Below are 13,810 nucleotides of genomic sequence, written 5' to 3'. Positions count from 1 at the left end.
ATTATTAATTTCTTTTAATAAAAAAAGGAATTTTTTTTCTTATTTATTTATTTATTTATTTATTTATTTATTTATTTATTTATTTATTTATTTATTTATTTATTCATTCTTCTATGCCGCCCAGTCCCAAAGGAACTGTCGCTCAGACACTATACTTTCTACCCACACCGGAAAAAAATTAGAGGGAACATTGGTGGCAATAATCTCTGCACTTTCTACAACCGCCTGGCTGGGCTGCCCAGAGGGAAGTGGCAGCTCCCGCCTGAGGAACCTGTGGCAACGGCCACTGGCTTGGCTGGAGGTGCTGGCAGTAGACATAGACGGTGGGAGAAGGAAAGGGAGCCATGGCTGCCCCTGCCCTCTGCGGATGGGTTGGTACCGAGCCTCTCGGCTGTGGCCTCCCCGCCCCCAGTGGGCTGGTAGCGAGATGGGGAGCGCACGCACATGCACACGCGACATTCAGAACAAGAAAAACCTTTGCCGGCTTCTGCACTTTCCTTGTTGCTCCCCGCCCCCAACTCCAATGCCCAGCTCCATTGCATGGCCTTGGGAAAGGCTGCACGGGGGAGGGGTGTTTTTGCGTGCGTGGCCGCGCGGGCCACACACCTTAGAGGGAACACTGCTCCTTGGGCAGTTTGATCTTTCTGAGTTGGCGCAGAAAGAACATTCTTTGTTGCTTTTTTGATGATGTTTAAATGTTAAGTGTCCATTTTAGATCTTGCTGTATGGTAGAATCTAGGAGTTTGGAGGTCTCCACTGTTGATACTGTGTTGTCTAAAATTGTAAGAAGTGGGAGGGTTTCTCCTAAAATTTACCACCATTTCTATGATTTTGTGTTCAGTTCCAGATTGTTCCGGTCGCACCACAAGTTAGTTGTTCAACCGGCCGTCTGTAAGCACATTTATTATTGTCTCAAAGGAGATCGATCACTGTGGTGCCATCTGTGAACTTCAGTAGTTTAACAATGGATTGTTAGAAATGCAGTCATTGGTATATAGAGAGAAGTGGGGAGAGAGCGCATTGCTTTGTGTGTGTGTATGGGGGGGATCTGGTGCTAATTTTATCGATATCTGATGTGATTCTGCTTAGCTTCACCTGCTGCTTCTTGTTTGTTAGGAAGCTTATAAGCACATATAATTGCAATGACCAGCAAGGTTTTCTCCACATGAATTTTTTTAATGTTTTTTGGACTTTTATTGGTGATAGGTGTTGTTTTATAATGATGTAAAGAATTATAATAAATACACTAGAGGTAAATCACTCAAACATAACTTCATCAATGATAAAATATGCTCTTAAATCATAATGATAACATTCAACAAGAAATGGTCAATCCTCAATATCTTTCATTTTGCTTCTAAGTTACCATATCAGGCAACTTACAGGTCTGTTTGAGATTATACAAGCTCTGAGAAAATTTTAAATCATTATCAAAGAATCTAAACTGCATTGGTAAATCCATTTATTATACCTGCACAGTATTCTGTAATATCAAGCAGTAAGTAGGCCATATTGCTCATATCCTAATCTTAAACTAGCTGAATTTAAGGTTCAAGTTAATTCATACAGAGTACAAAACAAAAGAATGATTTCTAGCATGATGGTGTCTCTACCAGATAAAATTCTAATGGATGGCATAACAATATAGCTATGTTATAGCATAAGCCATGCCTCACATAGTTCAGCACCTTTCTGTCAATTGAGGAACCAGGAATTTATCTTTGTTCTCCTTCATAAATACTCACGTTGTTGTTGTTGTTACCATTATTATATCTACGCTAGCTGATATTGGGAAATCTAAGTGTTATGCCTGCGAATCAGGAATTCATAATACTCAATATTAATTTGAACAGGCTGAAGGAAACTATTGCTTAAATAAGTGCATCTTCTGCTCCTTGTTTTAAATTTTGCTGCAAGCTTGTGTTCAGCATTTTCAAAGGATGCGTTGACTTGGTGGCTAAGACTCTGGCATTGTTGATCGAAAGGTCACCAGTTCAGATGAGCACTGTCCCATAGAGTCGGAAACATTAGGATTTTCCCACCCTGGACTAAAGTCAGTGTAACTAGCCTATTGGAACCCAATTTGTTCCCTCCTTTGTGAAAATGGGCAAACAAATAACATGCCAACCGTTTAATAAGTTTTGTACTTGATTGTAAACTGTATCTTTGTGCAGGAATAACAGATCAATATAAGCCTACTTCTAGATCACAAATTTATTGAAGTACTGCAGGCAATCCTGCATCATAGGCAACATGTCAACTGTATTAAGTGAGCACCCTTTTGCAAAATGGAGATGTATGTTTTTGATGCCACCCATTGCCTTTTTGCATGTCAAACTGCTTTTCCCAACTTATACCCACTTTACTTGCTGGGCAAACACTCCCAGGATTCTTAACTAGCAGGAACTGTAGACCCAAAATATTTGGGGAATATCATGATTAGGGCTAGATTTAGATATTATAAGTATCAGAAACGTTGCCTTTTAGCAATACAAACAAAGAATAAGGCCGCATGAGAATTGAATTTGGTAAGAGTATTGCCAGGATGTATATAATGTGGTGGAGAAAAGCCTTTTAAATGGAAAGTATGAATACAAACAAAAAGAAACTTTCATATACTATATGAAATAATTATAATTGTTTAAAATCAGAAAATTTAAGCTGTCACTTCAGATTCTGAAATCCTAAACTGTAGCTTACTTAGCTGGGAAGTTAATTTATCAATATTAATGTTTATGCAAAACTGATTTTCTATCTGTTGCTGACTCAATATAACCAACAATAATTAGTATTATAAATATGTTAAATCATCTAAATTTGAAAAATACATTTCCTATTCTTAGCTCTTTAATAAAATGTATGTATCAAATGCAGCAGAATATATATTCAAAATGGCTTTTGAATAATTGGCACACAGTTTAGAATCATTATTGCTCTTATAAAAGCTATGCATGCATATATATGAATTATTGCATAATGATTCATATCTTCTGTGCAAGATATTTCATACAGGAAGAACTATGGAAAATCACTTCCATCATAAATCACTGGCCGTTGAACAGATAGGTGGAAAAATACTTTTTTTGAAATAAACCTGTAAGAAAAACAACGTAAGAAAATCGGTCAAAATGAAATTGTAAAATTAAGATCATCAAGGAGAAACAATGGAATTACAGGTAGTCCTTAATTTACAATAATTAAATGCCTGTTCTAAATTACAATGGCACTGAAAAAGGTGATTTATGATTGTTTTTCATACATGTTATAGCATACCCATGATCAAAATTCAGATACTTGGCAACTGGCATATATTTATGATAGTTGTAATGTCCTGGGGTCAGAGGTTTTGAGGCCTTCTGATCAGCAAAGTTAACAGGGAAGCCAAAGGTACTGAACAACCCTGTTACTAACTTAACAACTGCAATGATTTACTTAACAACTGTGGCAAAAGAGACTATACAATGGAATAAAATTCATGAACAACTATTTTGTCTGAAAAGAACTAAACAACTACAATTAAATAAAGTTTAAAATTCTTTCTCTGAATTGGATCAGTATGATCCTAGCCACAAAATAGATGGCTTTTTCCCTATATGGCAAAATTGCCTCATACAATACAACCATGCCACAGGTGGCATGTGGAGTCATATCTACGAGCATGTGAGCTCTTGCCCTAGCATGCATGCATGTGCCAATCAGCTGTCAGCATATAACCCTGAAGTAATATTACAAGTACAGTGGAAGTAAAGAAAATGATGTTCATGATGTTTTAGCAGAATGATGCAATCTGTTCTAAGATCTGAATGGTCAGTACATGTATATAATGTAATACACCTTTTGCGTGGGTGTGATCTAGTTTGATAGTTTGGTTTAGTGGTTTAGTATAGTGTGATCTGATAGTAGTTGATTAGTGATTTGTTCTCTAATACAGTATAAAGGAAATAGTTATATTTTGATACTACTGAAGAAGTAAAAGAGCCTTCTGAAGAAGGAATTCCTTCTATCGTGTCTTTATTGAGGAAACTGCCTCAATATCCACCATGTATCCACCATGTTTCCAACACAAAATTAAAAATAACTCAGACAGGTTATGGGTCCAGAGCTGGCAGGAAACCAGATGTAGGCAAGTAATCAGAGTTGGAAAGCAACCAGGTTTCTGGGAGAAAGGAACCAGATCTATGACAGAAGATTTATTTCTGATTTAAAGTGAATTGAATAGTTTTTCCTGTGAGTAAGGGCTGTTTGAATTTAGAAAATGGCATTTTCAGCAGCCAGTTTGCCATTTGAGAAACTTAATAAGACTATCATGCGTGGAGCATTAAGATGCAGAGTTTTCTCATTAGGGAAGAGCTTTGTCAGATAGTTGAAAGACCACCTGGTAACTTGAATCAGAGAAGGCTGAATGACAAGGCTAAAGCAACTCTGATGCTGGGAGTAGAAGACAGTTAGTTAGTAAATATCAAGCAAGAAGATAATCAGCTGGGGTTTGGTAACATTTCAAATCTTTATAGCAAAGAGAAACTGCCAGAGCAAAGGTCATTCTACCTGGGCAATTTTACAACCTGAAGTTGCAGTCTGGTGAGTGTGTAAATCAGTATTTACAAAAGATAAAAAATTTGTTTGCTGAACTGGAATGTAGAGGGTTAACATTTCCTGAAGAACATAAAACATATATTCTCCTATCATCGTTAGATCAGAGCTGGGAACAATTTGTTTTAAGCCTACAAAGCATTCCAGGCACAACTTTAACTATGGACTTTATAACCACGAAGTTAATTGACTGTGTAAAACAAAGGCAATTTCAAGATGAAAGCTGAGAGAGAGCTATGAGTAAGATGGAAAATAATTCAACACATGCAAGGACATTAGTAGTAATTAAATGTTTTCAGTGCGGAAATATTGGGCATGTTGCCAAAAACTATTTAAAGATAGATAATTTCTACAGTAAGACCAAGAAGGGGCAAAATGATGGAATGTTAAAGAGGAGAAATATAGAGAGGGAGTCTGCATTTTTGGTATCTCTGAAAGTTCCTAAAGACAATGTTATATGGCTTTTGGTTTCTGCTTCTTCTGAACATTTAGTTAATTCAAAATACTTGTTAACTGGAGATTTACAAACTTCAGACATTAATTATGTTGCATTGGAAGATGGTTCTGTTTCCCAAGTTCAACTTAAAGGTTCTGCTTATATACCTGCTTTAGGAAAAATTGTAAATTATATATGTGTTCCTAAGATAAATTTTTGCTTACTAAGTGTTGGAAATTTAGAAGCTACAGGTTATGTTGTTCACTTTTATGGAAAAGGTTATAAAGTCCTTAAAGATGGGAAAGTTTCTGCTGAAGGTATTATGAGAGATACATTATATATTATGTTAAACAGGGATGAAGTAATTAAGCAACATGCTGCTTGTATAACAAATCAACCAGTACATCACAATTGTATTGACTACATGCACAAGGTTTTAGGACATGCAAGTTTCAGTACTTTAAAATAGATTTATTTATTTATTTATATTTATTTATTTATTTATTTATTTATTGATTGATTGATTGATTTGATTTGTATGCCGCCCTTCTCCAAAAACTCGGGGTGGCTCACAGATGTCTCATGTTTGTGATTTATATTTTAAAAACTAATAAATTTCTAGACTGTACAATTTGTAGTAAGGTAAATGTCAAAGCATATTCAGTACCCAAACACAGCACAAGAATATGATGGAGACCATTTGAATTGGTAGTCCGTTAAACCCAGTCGAGGATGTGCAAGATATATGTTTGTGTTAGTAGATGACTATACAACTTTATACATATTGTAAATATGTATAAAATTGAAAATTGAAAAAATTGAAAAATAAGAGTGAAGCATTTGAAAAATGTAAGGATTGGATAACAAAAAGAGAAAATTTTGATTGATTGATTGATTGATTTGATTTGTATGCCGCCCTTCTCCAAAAACTCGGGGTGGCTCACAGATGTCTCATGTTTGTGATTTATATTTTAAAAACTAATAAATTTCTAGACTGTACAATTTGTAGTAAGGTAAATGTCAAAGCATATTCAGTACCCAAACACAGCACAAGAATATGATGGAGACCATTTGAATTGGTAGTCCGTTAAACCCAGTCGAGGATGTGCAAGATATATGTTTGTGTTAGTAGATGACTATACAAGTTTATACATATTGTAAATATGTATAAAATTGAAAATTGAAAAAATTGAAAAATAAGAGTGAAGCATTTGAAAAATGTAAGGATTGGATAACAAAAAGAGAAAAACTATTTTCCTGGAGAGATGTTAAACTACAGACGGATATAGGTGGTGAATTTACTAGCTATAATTTTAAGAAATGATTAAATTCATGGGGAATTGTGCATAGAATGACAAATCCTTATACGCCATCAGAGAATGGAGTTGTAGAATGTCGGATTGGAATGATAAATATTCTAAGGGACGCAATGTTAACTGACGCAGGTTTGCAATTTCATTATTGGGCAGAAGCCAGTGATGGGCCACCATTCCTGGTGCCACTGGAATGAGGCTGGGAGAGCATGTGCATGTGCACGGCGCAGGATTCAGCTTCTGAACAGGAACAGAATCTCACGTGAGGACACATCATTTCTGGCTTTTTGCTTCCACGAATGCGCAGAAGCCAAAAAGCAAAAAACAGTGGAAAGCAGGTAATCCCCCTGCCCTGTCCATTTGCCCGTGCGCCACCTGCCCTGCCGCTCACGGCAGCTCTGCCGCCTACAGCCTGAGTGCTTCTCCGTCCACTGCTTGCAGTCCAAGCGCTTCTCCGCCCCTCCTCTGTGAGCAACGGCTCTGCCATGAGCGGCCCTAGTGCTTCCCCACCCACATCTTGCCTTATCTTTCTCTCTGGTGCTTGCATGTGCGTGGGGAGGAAGATGGCAGACGGCGCAGGGAGGAGGTCGATCCGTCCGATCTCTAGCTGTGCAGCTTCTTCTGGGCTCTCCCAGCCGTAGTCATCTGCCTGTGGTGTGGGAGAGCAGAAAGCAAACCGTGCAGCTGGAGATTGGGCAAAAATTGCCATTTTTTTTGCTTCCCCCAGTAATTTTTACCAGAACCACACCGGTTGTGCATACACAACATGTGCACGCCTGGTGGCAATGGAGCTAGGCTACGCATTCCATTTCCACCACCAGAACAGCATTCCTGGCATACCAGCTCATGGCCCATCCCTGGCAGAAGCCATGATAACAGCAACATATATTATGAATCATACTGCAGTCAAGTGTAAATCAAACATCATATTTCATGTAATTTAAAAAGAATCCTAATTTAAATTATTTGAAGATTTTGGAACGTATATTAATGTATTAATACCCAAAGAGAGAAGACTTAAACGGCAACCTAAATGGCAAAGATTAAGATTTGTTGGATATGATGAGCATTCAAAAGATTGTAGATTTTCATTATCATATGCTAAGGTAGTAATTTCCAGAAGTGCTAATTTTGAAAAACACAATGGCTGGGATCGTATACATGCAAATACAGAAGTGTTTTTAAGTAGTGTACAAACCATGTTAAATCATGATAATTCTGACGCAAGAGGTTCTCCAACATCAATACACAAAAGTGTGAAACAGGAGGGTAGAGAGGAAAGTTGTTTCTGAGACATTTGAAGAACAGGTTGCAAATAGTGATGATATTCAATTACCTAGAACAGGGGCAGGCAAAGTTGGCTCTTCTATGACTTGTGGACTTCACCTCCCAGAAGTGACAGACTGGGTGCTTTTCAGCGCCGGGGCGACATTTGCTGCTAGTCAATGCCAGGTTGGTGGTAAATAAAGCTCTCCTCATCTGGGATTTGATCCTGGAGGAGGAAGCCGACCTGGCATGTGTGACTGAAACCTGTCTGCGCCTGGAGGGAGGAGTTCCTCTTTCTGAAATTTGCCCAGCTGGGTTTCAGGTATGGCATCAGCCTCGACCCCAGGGAAGGGGGGGAGGAGTGGCTATTATAGCCAGGGTGAACCTTTGCCTGCGTAGACTCGTTGCTTCAGAGATTGCGGATTGTTAGTCCCTCCTGGTGAAGTTGGACTTAGGGGTTCAGGTGGGCTTGTTGCTCATGTATCTGCCACCCAGCTGCGTGTCAACAGCCCTGCCTGTGCTGCTCGAGGAGGTAGCCGGGCTGGCGGTGGGGTTCCCCCAAACTTATTGTCTTGGGGGACTTTAACCTACCGTCACTCGGCAAAACCTATGGGCTAGCACAGGAGTTCATAGCCACCATGACAGCCATGGACCTGACTCAAGTAGTACAGGGTGTGACTCACGAGGGGGGACATGCACCCAACATGGTATTCCTCTCTGAGCAATTGAGTAATGGTCTGAGACTAAGGGGCTTAGAAATGTTGCCTTTGTCATGGTCAGACCATTTTCTACTGCGGCTTTACTTCCTGGTTCCAATCCTTCCTCGCAGGGAGACGGAACCGACTAGGTGGTTCCGCCCCAGATGCCTGAGGGACTCAGATGGCTTTCAAAGGGCGCTTGGGGTTATACCAGATGCGCTCATCCACAGTTCGGCAAAGTCTCTTGCTGTGGCCTGGAATAGGGCTGGGATGGAGACTCTTGATCGGATTGCGCCGTTGCGACCTCTCTGTGGCACTAGACCCCGGAGAGCTCCTTGGTTTCCTGAGGAGCTCTGGGAGTTGAAACGCCAGAATAGATGTCTAGAGAAGCGATGGAGGAAGAGTAAGTACAAATCTGACCAAACACTTTTAAGAGCTCACATTAAGACATACAAAGTGGTGCTCAAGGAGGCAAGATGCGCGTATCATGCCGCCTTGATTGCATCAGCAGAATCTCATACAGCCGCTCTGTTCAGGATGACCCACTCCCTTCTTAACCAGAGGGGAGTTGGGGAGCCCTTGCAAAGCAGTGCCGGTGATTTCAACACATTTTTCGCTGATAAAGTCGCTCGGATCCGGGCATACCTCGACTCCGATTGGATAACAGAGTCGACTGACAACGAGTCAGTCGAGATGACTGGAGCCTGTCCTTGTCCATCTGTCTGGCGGGAGTTTGATCTGGTGACACCTGATGAAGTGGACAAGGCCATTGGAGCTGTGAGTTCTTCCACTTGTTTGCTGGATCCGTGTCCCTCCTGGCTGGTTTCGGCCAGCAGGAAGGTGACACGGAGCTGTGTCCAGGAGATTGTCAACACTTCTTTGGGGAGGGGGTCCTTCCCAGCTCCTTACAAGGAGGCACTTGTGCGCCCCCTCCTCAAGAAGCCTTCCCTGGACCCAGCCATTCTCAACAACTATCGAACTGTCTCCAACCTTCCCTTTATGGGGAAGGTTGTCGAGAAGGTGGTGGCGCTCCAGCTCCAGTGGTCCTTGGAAGAAGCCGATTATCTAGGTCCTCAACAGTCGGGTTTCAGGCCCGGCTACAGCACGGAAACTGCTTTGGTCGCATTGATGGATGATCTCTGGCGGGTCCAGGACAGGGGTTTATTCTGTGTCCTGGTGCTTCTTGACCTCTCAGCTGCTTTCAATACCATTGACCATGGTATCCTTCTGTGCCGGGTGGAGGGGTTAGGAGTGGGAGGCACTGGGCTTCAGTGGTTCTCCTCCTGCCTCTCCGGTTGGTCGCAGTCAGTGTTAGTGGGGGATCAGAGGTCGACCTCTAGGTTTCTCCCTTGTGGGGTGCCTCAGGGGTCAGTCCTCTCCCCCGCGATTCAATATCTACATGAAACCGCTGGGTGAGATCAGCCAGGGGCATGGGGTGAGGTATCATCAGTATGCTGATGATACCCAGCTATGTCTCCGCCCCATGTCCAGTCAACGAAGCAGTTGAAGTGATGTGCCAGTGCCTGGAGGCTGTTAGGGTCTGAATGGGTATCAACAGACTCAAACTCAACCCTGATAAGACGGAGTGGATGTGGGCTTTGCCTCCCAAGGACAATTCCATCTGTCCGTCCATTACCCTGGGGGAGGAATTACTGACCCCCTCAGAGAGGGTCCGCGACGGGCATCCTCCTTGATCCACAGCTAACATTAGAGAACCATCTTTCGGCTGTGGCGAGGGGAGCATTTGCCCAGGTTTGCCTGGTGCACCAGTTGTGGCCCTACCTGGACTGGGAGTCAGTGCTCACAGTCACTCATGCCCTCATTGTTGGTTATGACCTATAAAGCCCTTCATGGCATCGGACCAGAATATCTCTGGGACCGCCTTCTGCGAAACATCCCATCGATGAAACAATGGCGTCTGGCATGACCCAGGGGAAGAGCCTTCTCTGTGGTGGCCCCGACCCTCTGGAATCAACTCCCCCCGGATATCAGGATTGCCCCCACCCTCCTTGCCTTTCGCAAACTCCTTAAAACCCACCTCTGCCATCAGGCATGGGGAAATTGATTCCCCTGGGCCTTTCCGTTTTATGCATGGTATGTTTGGGATGTATGATTGTTTTTATATTAAGGGTTTTTAAAATGTTTTTAATAATTGGATTTGTACTGTGTTTTATTGTTGTGTGCCGCTTCGAGTCTTCGGAGAGCAGCGGCATACAAATCTAATAAATAATAATAATAATAATAATAATAATAATAATAATAATAATAATAATAATTTGCACCGGCGCCGATAGCACGGCACCGACTTCCTGTTTTGCTGGGACTTCCCAGCATTCCTACACAGCCCCGAGATTGAGAAACCAGCTGGGCGGGGCAAGCGGTCTTTTTAAAGGCTCACTGCTGCCCAGTTCATCCCTTTTTCCTGCTTGCTGCAAGTGAGAGCAAACCGGATCAGATCAGAGCGACTGAAGAAGCACTGGCTGAGGAGTTTCAACTTAAACGGCCAGTATTTTTTCTATTTCTTTTGCTGGGTTTTGGCAAGAAGAGAAGGGCTTGTTTTGTTAGGACAGAGGACGTTTATGCAAGAAGGAGTGGGGATTTTCCTCCCTGGGCGCTTTTAAGGCTTTGGCTGTTTCTTTGTTACTAGCCTTTCTTGTGATTAATGTCAGCATTAATCGTTTCTACTTCTGAGTAGCTGTTGTTTTTCTCATACAGCTGTGTTCCGGTGAGGAGAAGGGCTGAATTTTGTTTTTTGTGTTTTTTGTTTTTTCTGAGACGGAGAGCCAGGAGGATTTATACCGGGGAGGCTTTTTGGTATTATTTATTACTGTGTGCTGTTTTAGCTGCCTCCTTTTTTCTCTGGCCATTTTATTGTCAATTTGCCAGCAATAATTGTTTGTTTTTACAGCTTGCTTTTCCTAGATTTAGTGCTTATCAGTATGCTGATATCGTTATAGCTGCTTTTTTCTGTCCAATTCTGTTAAAAAAAGTTGAAATTACACAAGGGTAATTGGATTCATCTCTTATAACAATTGTTACTTCATGGGCGCCTTTTGTGTGCTTTGGCTGCCTTTTTCCCTGGCCATTTATTTTGCAAGTGTGTTTTTTGGGAGCCAGGTTTAACGAGTTCAGTGTGCTGCTTCTGGAGTTATTCCTAAATTAACCCTTGATTTTGAATTGTGTGACAATTGCTTTGCAATATTAAAGTTTAGACACGGAAGAGGGGATTTGTTTCTTTAAATCAATGTTTCCCAACCTTGTGCCGCGAGACATGGTCAGGTGTGCCGCGAAGAAGCAAGCTCAGCTTCTGGTCTCGCAACTTTTTGCTGAAAGTGCAAAGAGCAAAAAGTCGTGAGACCGGAAGCTAAGCTTCCTTCTTTGCGCCTTCCAAGTTTTCTGGCAGCTGCAGCACCCTGCCCAGCTGGAGCTTCCCTGGCAGCGGCAGCAGGTGAGCTTTGGGGCCCGGCGGGAGGGCGGCAGCAGTGGGAGGGTGGCGGCAGCAGCAGCACCAGGCAGCAGCCACTGGGCAGTGGCAGGGTGGTCGGCTACGAGCCAGAACTCCAGGACAGAGGCACCGACAGTGGTGGCTGGACATGTTGCTGTACGCCGTACATGCTGGCATTATGTGGCTGGTACTTGCCTGCTGGTTGGGCCGGGATGGAGGCTCCAGCCCCACGCCCATGCCCAGTGCAACGCCAGCATGTACGGCGTCTAGCAACACGTCCAGCCGCCACCGTCGTTGCCTCCATTCCGGAGCTCCGCCTCACAGCTGACCACCCTGCCGCTGCCCCATGGCTACTGCGGCAGGGTGTACGAGAAAGAGAGAGAAAGAGATAGCAAGAGAGGGAGAGAGAGAAAGAGAGAGGGAGAGAGAAAGAGAGAGAGAGCAAAAAAAGAGAGAGATAGCAACAAAGAGATAGCAAGAGAGGGAGAGAGAGAGAGAGGAAGAGAGAGGGGGGAGAGAGAAAGAGAGAGAAAGCAAAAGAGAGAGAGAAAGAGAGAGAAAGAGAGAGAAAGAGAGAGGGAGGGAGAGAGAGGGGGGAGAGAGAAGGAGAGAGAAAGCAAAAGAGAGAGAGAGAGATAGCAAGAGAGAGAAAGAGAGAGGGAGAGAGAGAAAGAGAGAGAAAGCAAAAGAGAGAAAGAGATAGCAAGAGAGGGAGAGAGAGAAAGAGAGAGGGAGAGAGGGGGCGAGAGAGAAAGAGATAGAAAGCAAAAAAGAGAGAGAAAGAATGAGAGAGAGAGATAGCACGAGGGAGAAAGAGATAGCAAGAGAGAAAGAGAGAGGGAGAGAGGGGTTGGAGAGAGAGAGAGAGAAAGCAAAAGAGAGAGAGAGAAAGAGAGAGAAAGAGAGAGAAAGAGAGGGACAGAGAGAAAGAGAGAGTGGGGGGGGGAGAGAAAAAGTGAGAAAGCAAAAAAGAGAGAGAGAAAGAGAGAGATAGCAAGAAAGGAACTCCCGGGGGTGGAGCCAGGCTGAAGCGACGTGCAAGTCAGAAGCTCCTGGTTTGTACTCGAGATTTCCCGTTAAAAAACCAATTAGTGGTGCTAATTCTTCTTGGTGGGAAGAATTACAGTGAGGGGAAGCATCCAGCTATCGGGGGGTCTGCAACTCCCCCCCCTAGCGGGTGGGAAAACCCCGTGTTTTGGCGGGGAAAAAAGCCGGGGTTTTGTCCCCAGCCCGAAGGCCTGGCTTGCTAAACTGTCATCAAGGAAGCAAAAAAACTGAGCGGCGGCGGCACCAGCGGTTGGGGAAAAAAAATTCTTCTTTTATATATATCTACAACAACATTAACAATACTTACCCAGGAAGATTCAGAGGTGGAACAACGATATAGTCTCCTGCAATCAAGAAGTGGCGATTGAAGAGAGTGGAGCGCGTTATCGGCAGAGGGAAAAGTAAGTCGTTGATGGTGGGCGGAAGTGGTTGCAGCTGGCTGGAGAGCTTATATTGAAGCTCGGGATAGAGAGCGGAAAGCGGGACGGAGACCCTAGAAGGACCGGAGTTGTAAGGCCGGCGTGCTGGGAAAGCGCTGCAACGAGTTGGAGTTGGAGTGAGACCGGGGAACGGTTAACGAGACGAGAGACTGGGAACGTGGGAGACGCAGTGCTGCTGGATTAAGAAGACTCCTCTACAGCCATCTACCATCTCGAAGGAAACAAACAAGCAAGAGACAAGGAAGAACGGCGAGAGGAGTTTCGAGAGTTGTGAGAGGTTTGAGAGCTGAGACAACCGCCGTTTGTGTTATTTGCCCCTCCTCCCCTCCAGCGAGTTCAGAGAACTAGCCACCATTAAAGAAACTCAGCTGGGAGGCGATAGAGACGACAGAGAAGAGGCGGAAGAGGGTGAAGGAGGGCTAAAAGCCAAAAAGCTTGTTGCTTCAGTATGGTCTGTGGGGGGTTGTAAAATTTAAGCTGTCTGAAAGAAGGAGAAGAACAGAGAGAAGAGAAGACGTCCGTCTCTTCTGTATGCCGAGTGGGAGAATCGTTGTCGACATTTAAGATACCTCGTG

The 13,810-nt window shown here is 43.2% G+C and overlaps 1 protein-coding gene across 5 annotated transcripts in view; it reads right to left on the bottom strand.

The window, feature by feature from the left end:
• Window positions 1-1,155: 1,155 nt before the first annotated feature.
• Window positions 1,156-13,810, bottom strand: part of FYCO1 (FYVE and coiled-coil domain autophagy adaptor 1) — a 248,555-nt gene continuing 235,900 nt past the window's right edge. For all 5 annotated transcript variants that reach the window (XM_070727677.1, XM_070727682.1, XM_070727678.1 and 2 more), the window contains exon 18: window positions 1,156-3,094. In XM_070727677.1, coding sequence (XP_070583778.1) covers window positions 3,019-3,094 — 76 coding nt within the window. In that variant the 3' untranslated portion in view covers window positions 1,156-3,018. The remainder of the gene's footprint in view (window positions 3,095-13,810) is intronic.

Source organism: Erythrolamprus reginae, chromosome Z (assembly GCF_031021105.1).
Source record: "Erythrolamprus reginae isolate rEryReg1 chromosome Z, rEryReg1.hap1, whole genome shotgun sequence".
Lineage (NCBI taxonomy): Eukaryota > Metazoa > Chordata > Lepidosauria > Squamata > Dipsadidae > Erythrolamprus > Erythrolamprus reginae.
The sequence above is the reverse complement of the archived record's forward strand: the minus strand, read 5'-3'. Positions and strand labels throughout refer to the sequence as shown.